Source organism: Haemorhous mexicanus, chromosome 6 (genome assembly GCF_027477595.1).
Source record: "Haemorhous mexicanus isolate bHaeMex1 chromosome 6, bHaeMex1.pri, whole genome shotgun sequence".
NCBI classification, from domain to species: domain Eukaryota; kingdom Metazoa; phylum Chordata; class Aves; order Passeriformes; family Fringillidae; genus Haemorhous; species Haemorhous mexicanus.
This window is the reverse complement of record NC_082346.1, coordinates 25,853,931-25,867,516: the sequence shown is the minus strand read 5'-3', so window position 1 is coordinate 25,867,516 and position 13,586 is coordinate 25,853,931. Positions and strand designations below refer to the sequence as shown.

Below are 13,586 nucleotides of genomic sequence, written 5' to 3'. Positions count from 1 at the left end.
TTTGGAAGATTTTCAGCTATAAATGGTGCATTTACATCTCTTCTTAGCCAAAGTGTTCTGTAAAAAGAATGAAAAGCCATAACCCAAGAGCTGGAAGAAGATGAAAGTAGGTAGGTGATCAAGGGCACGATGTCACAGTCTGTGGATTTTGCCAGTAATCTACATTTTGGAATCTCTGTCCCTGGATTTACCACACTGCACTCTTGAGCTGTGCTGGTACTCCTGCCCTTAGGACTGTGCAATGAGCCTTTCTCCCTCATCCCTTTTTCCTTCTCAAAAGTAATCAAAATTATCATGAGTTAATCAGCTATCTGTTTCACAGGCTCTGGGAAGAATGCCTCTGACACAATTGCAGTAGCACAGAAAGGAGAACAAATAGAGTTTAATTCATGGGAACTTTGTAGGATGATGGTGTTGCTGAAGCCCGTGTCTTTTGAAACTGTAGCCTGAGGAGCTCATATGGAGAGTAAGGTGACATAATAGGATTGCAGACTTAGGAAATGTGAGTATTTGGATCTTTCCGGGAAAGAGCTATTACAATTGAAGGATTTTTCCATGTTAGCTAGAGCAGTGATTGTATTTGAAAATTATTTTTCATTCTTGCTGTGGCAGACTTAATTTATCTGGTATGTGTAAGAAAATTCTTTTGACAGCAGCCCTTTCAATTTGTCTGCCTTGCAGGCACCAGTGTGCAGCTGCATGGATGGTAATCCCATCTGTCCAGTGCAAACTGCCGAAGAGGATCATGCAGAAATGTGGTTAGAACAAGCTTTAGCTGAGGCTGCTGCATGTTTCCACCAGGCAGAGTGCTCAGGGGAGATAAGCAGTACTCTCTGCTGGGCAGTGTTGCTGGGAGAAGTGCTGGGGAGGGTGTTTAGGTTGTGCTCAGTGTGGCCGAGACACCAAGAAGTGACAAGGGGAAGGTGGTGGCAGGGAGAAAGGATCAGAATCTCCTACACTTGAGCATTTGCTCCTGGGAACCTATTAAAACTACTAAGCTAAGGATTTCAAAACTGGACATTAAATTAGTAGTTAGGCATAGCATATCACTAGATGATTTTATCTGGAGGCCAGAATTGATGAGACAATGCCCTAACAACTGGCTTTGGGGACTGACTGGTAGTGCTGCAGCTGGAGGAACAAGCCCTATACAACAAGTGGAATCAGAGGGATTTTGTGCCCTTATAAATGCTGCATTTAACTAATGGCTTGGATTTAATCTGCTTCTCATTGCATAAAATAGATGGACATTTTTCAGGCCTTATTTTCCATTAACTGATAATGAAGGGTGGAGAAGTCATAATCCAAAAGCCAACAAATGATGTTGCGGGTAGCGTTTGCATTTCGTGTACATTTGAAAAACTGCTGGCTCCCGCGGTCTGAGCAGGGCTGGTCTTTGCCCTTCTGCCCTGGGCAAGCCAGCGGGACGGGCGACTGCCAGGCCAGAGGAGGCGGCGGAAAGGCTCGGAGGGTCCGTTCACCCCTTCCTCCGGTCATCCATCCCCCGACAGCTGCCCGCGACCACCCCCGCACCGCCCTGGCCACGGGCTCCGCCAAGGGAGGGGCCCTCGGTCCGCGGAGCAGGAGCCGGGCGCCGCGGCGGGGGCGGTTCGGGACCCCCGTGAGGCCGAGCGCGGGGGATGCCGCGCTACGGGACCGAGCCGGGCGCGGTGCCGCGGCGCGGGGGGCGCGGACCCGTCCCTTCCGGGGGCGGTGCCGCGGGCGGCGGCCCCAGCCGGGCTGCAGGGAAGCGCCCGCCCCTGCCGCCCCCGGCGCGGTAAGATGGCGGCCGCGGCTCAGGCGCTGAGCGGTACCGGGCTGCTCCTGGCCGCCGCCGCCCTCGCCCTCCTGGCCGTGGCCATCGGCACCGACTCCTGGTACGAGACAGACGCGCGGCGGCACCGCGAGCGCTGCCGCGGCTTCGGCCACAAGCGCAGCGACCCGCCCGGCTCCATGTCGGCGCCCAGCTCGCACCTGCCGCTCCGCGCCCGACCCCCGCGGGCGCTCCTGCCCGGGCGTCCCCCGGCCCCCGCCCCGGCCGCCGCCGCTTCCGCCGCGCTGGACTCGCACTGCGGCCGCCGCTTCAACTCCACCGTCTCGGGGCTCTGGAGGCGCTGCCACCGCGCGGGCTACGAGCCGGACAGCGAGGAGCTCATCCGGAAAGGTGCGGGGGCGGGGGGCGGCGGCGGCCCCGCCGCTGTCCGTGGTGCTGAGCGCGGTGCCGCCGGGGCTGCGGGCGGGGCGGCGGCTGCCGCTGCCAGGGCGAAACCGGGCCGGCGGGCGGGCGCGGATGGAGCCCGGCCGACCCGTGGCTCCAAGAGTCCCTGGCGTGCGGGAAGCGGCGAGCGCGGCGCTGACCCCATCCCGGGTCCTGTGCGCCTCCCTCTCTGCTAGAAATGCTGCAGTGCTGGGTGGGACCGCGTCCTCAGAGAGCCCCTTCGGGGGCCCAGTGCAGGGCCTGACTCTCGGTGGGCGTCCTCTTAACCCCGATACTTTCTTCTAATTGAGTGCTGAGAAACATGCAGTGTTGTTGACAGCACTGTGATTTTTGCAGCAAGGTGAAAGGGACCTGTTGTTCCCATTCTAGCATGAGGGAGCTCTCATTGCTGCAGTAGATTGCCAGGCTTTCATGGTGGCAGATGTCACTCAGGGCCCCAGGGGTGAAAGGAGAGAAAGCTATGGATCTGCTACTATTGTGGCACATGGTACAAAGCCAAGCAGGCCATGAGGTATAAATAAAAGTCCTGCATTTGATGGTACAAATAACGTAGTGGGCTGACCCATGAAGTCAATGGGTTATGTATGGTTAATGATAAATAACAGGACTTCGTGTTCCAGCAGGTACATATTAGCGCAGAGAGAGTAGGAGTTGGGGAAAGTGCTTCCATTGAGGCACAAAATGGAAATGCTATCTTAAGAAAGCGAGAGCAGTTCTTCAGCTTGGCTTCCAACTGTGACGCCAGTCCTGCACAGCAGAGCCTGGATGGACTGGCACTGTGAATCTCAGCTCGTCTTTGTCCGTTCTTTCCAATGCACAGCAGTGACTCTTACTTCTCAAAATACTAATCCTGTGTGCTTAGCTTCTTTCTCTGTTTATTCTCCTAGGATCCATTTTATGTCATTTCATTTTTATTTCCATGTTGAACTCCTTTCACCAAAAGGGAACTCATTAATTTCTTTCTATTAATTGTGGCTGTCATGTAAAATATTTATGTATTTTTTTCTTCACATCAAGCAAAATGCTTTCAGCTCCCACTGAGATTAGCTAAGATGGGGGAACAGGTGGTAAGAATACTAGTTTGGTCCTCAATACTTCTCTTTCTGAGGTATTTTCCCAACACCACAACAAGTCACATAGAGAGGCTAGAGTCTACATTCTGTATGCAGGCCATTACAGGGTGGTCAAGGGTCTTTCTCAGTGTTTGATGGGTAAAACTGGAAAGACTCTAAATCCAAAATGTTTCCTCCCTGCTTTATTTCCTTTTTCCCCAGCTGTTCTAATTAAAAACTGTGCCTTTCCCTACAAAAAGCATTGCCCCCCCTTATATTCTTTGCCTATTAGGTCTGCAGTTGCTACTGTAAAGATTTATGTGTCATCTTATAGAGGGAAATTATTAATAATAGTTCTTGTAGAATCAGATCTTTAAATAGATATGACTCTTATCCCTTCTCCTGACCTGCTTTACTAGCAGCCTTTCCTTGTTCCCACTGTGTCTGTCTTTTCTCTGACAACTGGGATTAGGCAGCCTTTTCTGACTGATGGTCAGGTGTGGCTGCATCTGAGCTGTTCTCTGAAGCATGATACCAGATTTGGTGCTTATGAAAAGGAAAAGCAGGTATTTTTTCCCCTGGTGTGACCTGAAGATTGCTCCTGTGCACTGCTGAAAGCCCTATTCCTCCTCAATTTGCATTAAGTTTTCAGCTAGCTCTTTGGTGATGTGTGATGCCTTTCTTTATTCCTAGTATTCCTTAATCTAGATATTTTTTATGGTCTTTTCGTGAAAGAGGAGTAAATTTTATTTTTTCCCACAGTTCTGTGGTAATTTTGGTTTGGGTTTATAGTCTCCATTTTTTTTCTAGTCTCTCTGGAATAAGATTTCTTTCCTTTCTGCATCTCTCCTGAATTCTGAATAAATTACTTAAGTCCATAAATACACTTACTCATATAGATAATTCCATGGATTTCTAGTCCATCTAATCTACTGCTATTAATACAAAGCAGTTTCATGGAAACTTGCATACTTGAGCATTGTAGCTAATGATGCATATACAAGCATCCATTTATATATCTGGGATATTAAAAAAAGGAAGATATATTCACTTCATGTATTTAAAAGGAAAAAAACTAGTCAGAAAATGTAGTGCAAAACTGAGAGGTGGGAAATGTTTAAATGTAAGATGGGAATGATATGTGAGATTTTTCTTAAAATGCAAAATTACTATTTTGGAACTGTGAAAAACTACACAGTTTCATTTCAAAGATACAATTAAAAGGCAAAAGAAGGAACAATGTAAAAACCACATGGGAAAAATAGAGATTAGCAATAAGTAAGAGGTAGAAGGCAAAGAACTGAACCATTTGGTGGGGAAACTGAGAGGATCTCTGTGCACATATGGGAGGTTCTCTGAGTGTAAGATCAGGAGCACTACACGTCATCTTGTAGAGCCTGTGCTGTGTGGATTCCACATTCAGTAACTGATGCTACAACAACAGCCATCTGCATGGACTTAAGTAGAAAGGTCCTGGAGGGATTCATTATATGTTGTTTAGGGGTCTTCTCTACCTATTGGTAGAGTAAATAAGTGTTGCTTACAAAATGGTGACAGTAGAAGATGATGAATTGGGAAAGATCGATTCTAACAGGCTGCTTTGGATGACTTGGTGGGCCCATTGAACAACGTGTGCTTTAACATCCCTAAAGTGAAGGAATTAAAAAATAAAAGGTTCATCACTGTTGATAAACCAGGGATTTTATTGCTTTTAAGTCTTCCTCTGAAAAGTCTCTGGGGTGGGACTGTTACATCTCATATATACTGAAAAGTCTTCTTGGTACCACAATGTAGCTGAGAAAGTGAGGATAACCACTGGATGCTTAAGCAGAAGAACACACCAGTTTGGGGCCACAATGAGGGCCTTGAGAGAAAACTGCTCAGTCCTGGTGTCTGTACTTCCCATTCTTTCTGACTGATGGGAAGTGGGAAGAGTTACAAGATTGCCTGTGAGGTCTGTGGAGGATCTGTTAAAGTGGCATGTTTAATAAACTTGATGTGTTTGGTCATGGTCCTTGGTAAGTATGTTCTGTCAGTGGGATCTGTAAGAGTTCCTGTGGAATTTTAAAGGAAGGTTGATTCATTTGATCTGGTGGCCCTTGGGTGACAGTGTGGACAGAGTGAATCCATGCCTGTGGTGCTCCTTACAATCCTGGGCAGAAATGGTAGGAAAATGCCAGGAAGCTTTAATGGCAATTGGTCCTGGGGCATGAAGGAGGAGGGGAGGGCCAGGCCACACATGGTATTTAGTTGCTAACTGGCTGTGGCTGCTCGTGGGCAGTAGGGAGTCTCTCCCAGTGTGAGAGTCAGACTGCTCTGATACTGGGCCACACAGCAGGATTGAAAATTAACCCCTCTGTTTCTTCATAAACCTCTGGCACATTGTGTAAAGAAAAACTGTATGTCTCAAAGTTGGAGACAAAAACTAAACTGAAAATCAGGGTGTGCTAAGCCCAGGATTACAGACTGAATATATCCCAGCAGGGTTGGTGTTTCCATGTTTCTGGCAGCTTAGGAACAAGGGGCCTGCGCTCTGCCTGGCTATCTGGCTAGTCTAGCAAGCATTTTCTGACCTTTCCCATCCTTGGTCTTCAATCAGGAAAAAGAACTCGTCCAGAGACACTTACACTCTTCCAAGGGCTGTGTGAGTTCCAAGGGGAACCTGTCTGCAGTTGAAATCCTGAGGGGTAAGAAAACCATGTTGAGGACAAGGTGTTAGAAACAATGTTGGCTGTGAGAAGGCACAGGAATGTAGCTGGGCCGTGAAAGTGTCAGTGTGACACTGCTGGATGCCGTTCATGTTTATTTTTTAATCAAGAAAATGGTACATGCAATGTGACTCTCACAGTGTTCTGTTAAAGCCCTTAGAAATGCTGGCATCAGGCTGTCCACCTAACCTTTTTCTTGGATGTGTGCTTTGTGGTTAACTAATGACCTGGAGGAGGAGGAAGCACCTGCCTCTTTCTGTCCTGTATTCCCAATGTAGTTGTGTGCCAAAACAGACAACACACACTTGTTGTTCACCACATGACTCTCTTCTATTCAAGCCCTTGCCTGAAGGCAAAAGTTTTAATTTTGGCAGGCTTTCTTATGGTACTTGTCCGAGTGTGTTGTAAACAAAAAGGAGATCACTTTGCTAGCAGGTTTCTGCAATGGAGGGCAGGATGCTGTCCCTATTTTATAGACTGCAGTTTCAGGTCTGTAAGGCTCAGGTCCAAGGACTTACTGGAGTACCTTTGAAACACCTTTTACTTAACAACAACTTTAGACTGCAAACCTGATTTTGATTTTTACTTTTTTCTTGAGTACTTAGAGAACAAAGTGTTATATGACTTTAAATGCAGTCCTGTGGAGTGCATATTTGAGTGCATGGCATCTCTGCAAGTGAGACCTAGAGATTCACTCAAAAAATGGGAAACACAGACTAGTGATGGCAAATGCAAAATCGAGGTTCTGAAGGTTGCCTGGGTGCGTGTTAAAATTTCCTGGTAGAAAGTGGCTTAGGTATCCAGCTGAGATCATACTCACTGCTTCTCCAAGTCCCTGACTGTCTTGCCTGCCTATTTCAACTTTTATAGAAGATCTGCAGAGAGAGGCCTCCCTTGTTTTGCCTGTAGTGGCTCACATTAGAGTGGATCCAGCCTGTGCTCTTGGGAAAATGGAATCTTGTTGGAAAAATGACTTGTGCTGGTGTAATCAAAGGCTGTTACCAAGCCTATGGATTAGAGGTCTGCACTGAGCTAAAGCCCTGAAATCTGTGCACTCCTGAGATTTTTTTTTTTAATTTTTTTTTTGTAAATTTGCTGTTTTAATGTAATGTAATTGTATGTGCTAACTATATAAAATTAGCACTTTGAATTCTTGGGAAGAAAGGATTAGGTGTACAGGTTTTAAACCAGAGGCAGAATGAATTGATATCCAAAAATTTCTAAATAACCAGTTTTGTATGTGAAGGTGGAGAGGTTTTAGTTTTAGTTTACATGTTAAACTCTTGGAATAATAAAGAGCCAATATTTTTCTTAGTGTTGTGTTAAGCTGAGAAGTCCATAGCTTTGATCATAAGGGATTTACGTCTCTAGTTTTTGCTTTTTCTTTAATGAGCTATAAAAATAGTAATCCTTGCTCTTATTTAAAATGCTGCTTCATATGCACTACTTTTATGGTCAGGAATGTAAGTGCATAAATAATACTTTTAATGAATGCAGTGCATTATAATCTGAAATCTGATGTCATTAGTTTGTTGTATTTACATATTTCTCAACAACCCATGCAAATCGTGTCCATATTGAAATTGAGCTCAGTCAGCAGTCACAGGTGAAATTTGATTAGCTACTGTGATGTGTTGTGTATGGCCTAAGTTCTTAACTCAGATGTCTGCAGCCTTTGCAAATGAACTGGCAGCCTCTGACACTGGGTTGTCTTGCTGATCATTGGCTCAGGTGGCTCCACAGCCTTGTTCCTGAGGTAAGTGCAAGGAGGGAGAACTGCTCAGTAGGAGAGGGCCACTGGCTGCAGGTGAAGGGCAGCACCTCTGTGTACTGTGTGCAGCTGGAAGTGCTCTGTGGTGCTGGGGAAGCAGCAGGGAGCTACAGCCAGGGAAGGGGTGGTGAGAAGCACTGCTGAGAATTGGAGCCTGCTTGAAATGGGAGGAAATTCAGATCACCTTTCCCTCCCTGGCCTGATGGCTGGATTTGCCCGGGCCTCTCATATGCAGCTTCTGATCTTGTGAAATGGGGGCTTCCTCTTTGCAGGTCCTTGCAGAAAGCAGGTCAGTACAGTCCCAGTGAACATTGTTAGAGAACAAAATCAAGCTTCTCGTTGCTGTGAGAGCCACAGAAAGCTCAATTCTTCTCCTGGGTTTTCTAGTGTATTTTGCAAAGCTGATCACTGAATCTGCAGCTCCCTGCTAGTGATTGTTCACCAGCCTAATTAGCTCACTGGCCAGTTGATTGTTTTGAATGGTTCTTCTGCTCCAACATTCAAATAGTGGTAATGGCCCTGTAGCCACTGTTTAAGAGGAACTTTTTCTACTATTTAGCTCTTTTATCTTTCTGGTGGCTCTCTTCTACTCCATCATCCATGTTTATCTCCCCCAATTTCTAAATTAAAAATTGTTTTGAATGGTTCTTCTGCTCCAACATTCAAATAGCGGTAATGGCCCTGTAGCCACTGTTTAAGAGGAACTTTTTCTACTATTTAGCTCTTTTATCTTTCTGGTGGCTCTCTTCTACTCCATCATCCATGTTTATCTCCCCCAATTTCTAAATTAAAAATCCTTTTCAAGAAGAGCGTACTTGTAAGTTCACATTTACATCTGGGGTACACTTTTCTTTAAGCTATAATGGAAACATAGTATTCTACCTGGATACTACTGTTCATTGAAAGTAAAGCAAAGAGCCAATGACTATTGGAGTGAATTCAAAAGATTCTCCTATGCAGTTCACTTTCCAGCATTCATTCGAAATTTTCAAAGTGTTACAATTTTGTCTTCTTAGAGATAAAGCGGTCCTGTTGGTGCTTGGCCACATTCTTGTCTCCTTAGACATCCCAAAAAAGATCATAGCAGTTCCTCTAGAAAGCTTTTAGACATGTTTTTCCTGACTGTCATTACTGTTTAACTTCAGCTGTTGCTTCTTGGAGAGACACCTGGCTCCTGCTTAGTTGGTGTTTCTTTGTAGGTTCTCTCCTCCTAATCCCAAAGCCTTTGAAGTAAACAGCTCTTTTTTGGCTACATTTGCCCTGTTACTGAATGAAGGCTTCCCTGTGCGAGCCCTGCTGGGCTAGCCAACCCAGCAGCACGTGCAAGGCCAAGGGGTTTTCATGCTGTTTCACACTGATGTCTCTTCACAGGAGTTATTCAGCGCTGCACTGCTGTGAAGTACCACTACACCTCCAGCTCTCTGCCTCGCAACTTGCCCATCAACATCACCAACACCATCCGGCAGGATGAGTGGCACGCGCTCCGTAAGTAGCCCAGAGCAGGGCTCAGCAATGTTTGCATCACTAAATGCCTTAATGCAATGCCAGCTGAGGGCTCGGGATCACCTCATCCTAGGCATGGCACTGGGCTCTAAGCATAGATACAGATTGATTAGTGAGGAAGTGCAAGCGGCCTTGCATGTATGATTGGAAAGAGACATGGGATTTGGAGGGGCTTAAAGCTGGGAATTCAGGAATACAGATGTATGTAGTGAATTGCAAGGTGTCGTCATATTCTGGATCTGGGCACAGGCAGTTCCTAGCTGGCTTACAGCACAGGTGCTGCATCACTGTATAGATCCTGTTGCAACTTTCTGTGTGCACACCAGTGAACTGATGCAACCTCCTGGTGACCAGTTCTTTTAGGGAACATCTCAGTTTGTCTTTGCACCAGCACCTGGCCTACAAGCTGCCTCATGCCCAAGTCCTTCCCACACAGATAACTGAACTGTAGCCTGTAACTGAGAATGATTTAATCGGTTTTTTTTGCTCCCGCTTCTGTTTTTTTGTTCCATTGCCCACATAATTCAACATAGCCCCTGTCATGTGAGACTCAGTGCCAAGGAAATCCTAGTTCAGCTGGAGACTGAACTAGGAAGAGACAAGAACAGCAATTTTACTATGGATAGCAATGGTACCCAAGCTTTTTTTTAGAGCTTGTTACTGGAGTTGTTCCCATAATATTGTATTGATCTGCTGTCTGCTTCTGTCCTCCCACTATTCCTCTTTTCAGTTCACACTGTGTGCCTCCCATACGTTAATCCTTTTGTCCTCTCCAGTGTCCCCTCTTGATTCTTCTGTTTCTATTTTCAGCAGAAAATTTTCTCCCCCAACAAACTCTATCCCAAAGAAAGAAAGATGCCACAGCACAAAAAAAAAAAAAAAAAAAAAAAAAAGAGAGAGAGAGAGAGAAAAAGCCCTTACAGCTTGCAGTACTAGCATGAGTTTGTGATGCACCCCTTCTGTGCCATGCTGGGGAGCATTTGGCTGGTACTTTGGACAGAAATGTTCTCCAGTTACACAGTGCACAGCACAATGCAGCCATTTTACATGGATTCCCTTTGTTTCAGTGTAATGGGCAAGCTACCTCCAAGAAGCTACGGAAGGAGAAGTCCATGGTTGAAGTATAAACTTTAGAACCAGTAAATCCACATCTGGCCTCTGCACTGGCTGTTTTCCCTTGGTACTGCCATCTTCATGTCTTTTGTCTTGCTTTTCTTTTCCTTCAGATCTGCGGAGGATGACAGCTGGCTTCATTGGCATGGCAGTCTCCATCATCCTGTTTGGGTGGATCATTGGTGTGCTGGGCTGCTGCAAACAGCAGGAGCTCATGCAGTATGTGGCTGGGCTGCTCTTCCTAATGGGAGGTGAGAGCCTTTTGCTTCTGCTCAAGTCACCACATTCAGTATTGCTGCCTTGTAAAAATAAAAGTAACATCAGCCCACCACGACTACATGAAGCAGTTACTTAGTGCAGCAAACTGTCAGCACAGTGCAGCAAACTGTCAGCACAGTGCAGTTACTACTTCCAGCACTGGGCAGGACCTGTGCCTGCATGGGTACTGCATGTTTCTTAGTAGACCCTAATGTGTGTGTATGAGCCTTCTGCTCTAGAGAGCTGGTGTGTAGCCACGGGGACCATGTGCACAATGAGCACAGTCCTCTGGCTTGCTCCGAGTGTGCAACCTGTGGCTCCTGTCAGACAGCTTAGCCCAGTTTTCCTTAGGAATCATAACAAACAAACATAACTTAATGTGGAGCACCTTTCTGGTACTCAAAGATGCTTAGATCTTCATGTAATGATGAAGTCCAAGCCTGGGAGGACATCGGCTCAATGATAAGGATGTGAGCTCACTGCTTGCCAGGGTTGTTACGTCTCTTTGTTTTGGGTGGAAGCAGGCTTCTGTATGACCAAAGGTTTTTCTGAACTTTGGTTTTTCAACTTGAAAATGGGCAGTATAGACCTGGAGTCTAGTGTAGTAGTGTATATTAAACATAGTGGTGTGCCTTGTGCCTTCTTGGGCTTTTTCTCCCTATACAGTTGTTCAGTGAATGTGTAGCAGATGACAAAAATCTGGGCATGCTTTGTGGGCCTAGGGTGCAGTTGGCAGAAGTGTGGGTGCTCCTAGTGGAATCCAAAAAGTGCTGCACGTTGCAGCCCTGGGATTCAGTCAGCTAATTACCTTTCATAGGAGAAACTGGCCAAGTACTGTCTGGAATCTGATGACATTAGACACTGGAAATAGTCTTAGGAGAATCAAAGCATGATGAACTATGACTGAGTTCAAAATTGCAATTAAAGGTGCTAAGGTAGTACTGGCTTTTTGTAAAGCAAGGTATCCTGTAGTCCTACATATTTTCCTTTCTTTTTTTTTCCCTCTGCCTTATAAGGAGAGTGCTGGTAGGACTGCAGAAAAAACCCCAAGAGTAATTCTTTATTCTGAAAATGCATGACTTTGAAAATACTGAGGGAAAAACCAGAGCATAATTAACCTGTCTGAGGGCAGTGTAGAACCCTCTTGCTTTTCTCCTGCAGGTACCTGCTGTATCATCTCACTCTGCACATGCGTAGCTGGGATCAATTTTGAGCTATCCCGCTATCCTCGCTACGTCTATGGGCTGCCAGAGGACATCAGTCATGGCTATGGCTGGTCCATGTTCTGTGCCTGGGGGGGCTTGGGCCTCACCCTGCTGGCTGGGTTCCTCTGCACTTTGGCCCCATCGCTCAACACCTCCCGGGCATCCGTACAAAAACCCAGACAAGAAAATGGGGCCGTGTGACCCCAGAGAGAGCGAGGAGAGACTCTGGAAAGCACAGCCTGGGCAGAGCTGTGGGTTAACACCAGGAAGAGGTGGCATGTCAGCGTGTGGAGAGCAGTGCCAGAGCTGTCCAAATGCCAGCCCATGGGACGCTGCTACAGCCTCCAGTCGCAGACACGGACATTGCAAGTAACTCCAGGTTTGAATTATTGGCAACTTGATCATTGATGGTTTAAGGGGGACAGTTCTTTCAATTTGTTTTTCTTCTGTTTACAAGGGATTAAGTCCAAGATAGTGTCTTTTTTTGTGCTGTTTTTTGAACTGTACCTCCATGGTCCTGTTATTGTCCAGTTGTAAGGGATGTTTACGCACCAACTCTATTGCTGCAGGTCTGTATAATTCAGACCCAATTTAGGGCAAGGAGCTAAGTGAAGTTGGCTTGAACACTTTTGCAACAGGCATGTCTGGTGTTGGCTCAGGCCATCCTTTCCCAAAAGAACCTTGATCCAAGCCGAGGTTTAGGCCAAAGAATTAGCCCATTCTTAGTATTAATTTATTTAAATCAGAAACCTGTGCTATTCCATGCTGTGGATTCAGCTATTTACTCACTAATCAATCTATTTCCAAAAGGAGCTAGCTGTAACTTAGCAGCAAGACTCCAAGAAAACTCTTATGGACTCTGGGAAAGCAGAGGAAAGTTTTTCTCAGCTTCTTACGCAGTGAAGGTTACTCATCTGGCTAACTAACATACCCTTGTTTTAATGGGGAAATGTATGCAACATGCAGCTTTTAACTATTCCACCAGAGGTACATTTCCCAAAATGTGTCATAGTATGAGCTGCCAGGATCAACTTTCACTTCTGAACTAACTTCTAGGTGCAACTCCTGCTCTGTGAAAGGAGATGAGTAATTCTCCCTGAGCTCAAATAACAGTACTGCTAAAATAGCAGATGTACAGCCCCATCTAACATTAGTGTCCAAAGGAACCACAGTGTATTTTCCTCAGGAACGTGTGGCTTCTGCCCCTTCCACTGTCAAATGCCCTGAGCGCAGCGTGTCAAGAACACGCATGTTCTGCTGGAACAAGATCCCTCTCCAAAATGAGCACTAAGGACCTTGGTACCAGCACAAGTACTAGGGCTAACTCAGGAACATCAGCCAAAGTACTTTGGAGTGCTTTTTTTCTTTCATCCATCTATTCTTTTTTTCCTTCTCACATCCCCGCCCCTCTCCCAAGCGTCCAAAAACTGCACAGGTAAAGATGAGATGGCCAGCATTTGGAGATGTTTACATTGTATTTAAAATACAATACAGTGGCATGTAAGATACTTAATGCTAAAGTCAGTGTATTTATGAAAAGTGTAATTTTTAAATGGAAGTTGTAATTCTCAACTGGCATTAAAAGTACTGAAAGACTTGCTCAGTGGATGAAACCTCGAATTCTTTATGACTAATGACCTGACTGATTCCTCAGAGAGCTCACATACACATACCAGCAACAGTGTTAAAGCTTCAAGAGTTAAGTGCAAGTGACAAAGTTAAAACATCATTCATGTGTGAATCATGTTCACCCTTGCA

The 13,586-nt window shown here is 45.8% G+C and overlaps 1 protein-coding gene across 1 annotated transcript; it reads left to right on the top strand.

The window, feature by feature from the left end:
- The first annotated feature begins 1,777 nt into the window (after positions 1-1,777).
- LOC132328925 (transmembrane protein 178B-like) lies at positions 1,778-13,428 on the top strand. The gene is made up of 4 exons (XM_059849341.1): positions 1,778-2,164; positions 9,121-9,234; positions 10,479-10,616; positions 11,785-13,428. Exons 1-4 carry the CDS (start codon positions 1,783-1,785, stop codon positions 12,027-12,029), a joined length of 879 nt encoding a protein of 292 aa, XP_059705324.1. The 5' UTR covers positions 1,778-1,782; the 3' UTR covers positions 12,030-13,428.
- Positions 13,429-13,586: the final 158 nt, after the last annotated feature.

Excerpts from the sequence above, each read along its gene's own strand:
- LOC132328925 (XM_059849341.1), top strand. The coding sequence starts at position 1,783 with ATGGCGGCCGCGGCTCAGGCGCTGAGCGGTACCGGGCTGCTCCTGGCC. Across the intron at positions 2,165-9,120 it reads CGAGGAGCTCATCCGGAAAG|GAGTTATTCAGCGCTGCACT; the intron begins GTGCGGGGGCGG and ends GTCTCTTCACAG. Across the intron at positions 10,617-11,784 it reads GCTGCTCTTCCTAATGGGAG|GTACCTGCTGTATCATCTCA; the intron begins GTGAGAGCCTTT and ends TTTCTCCTGCAG.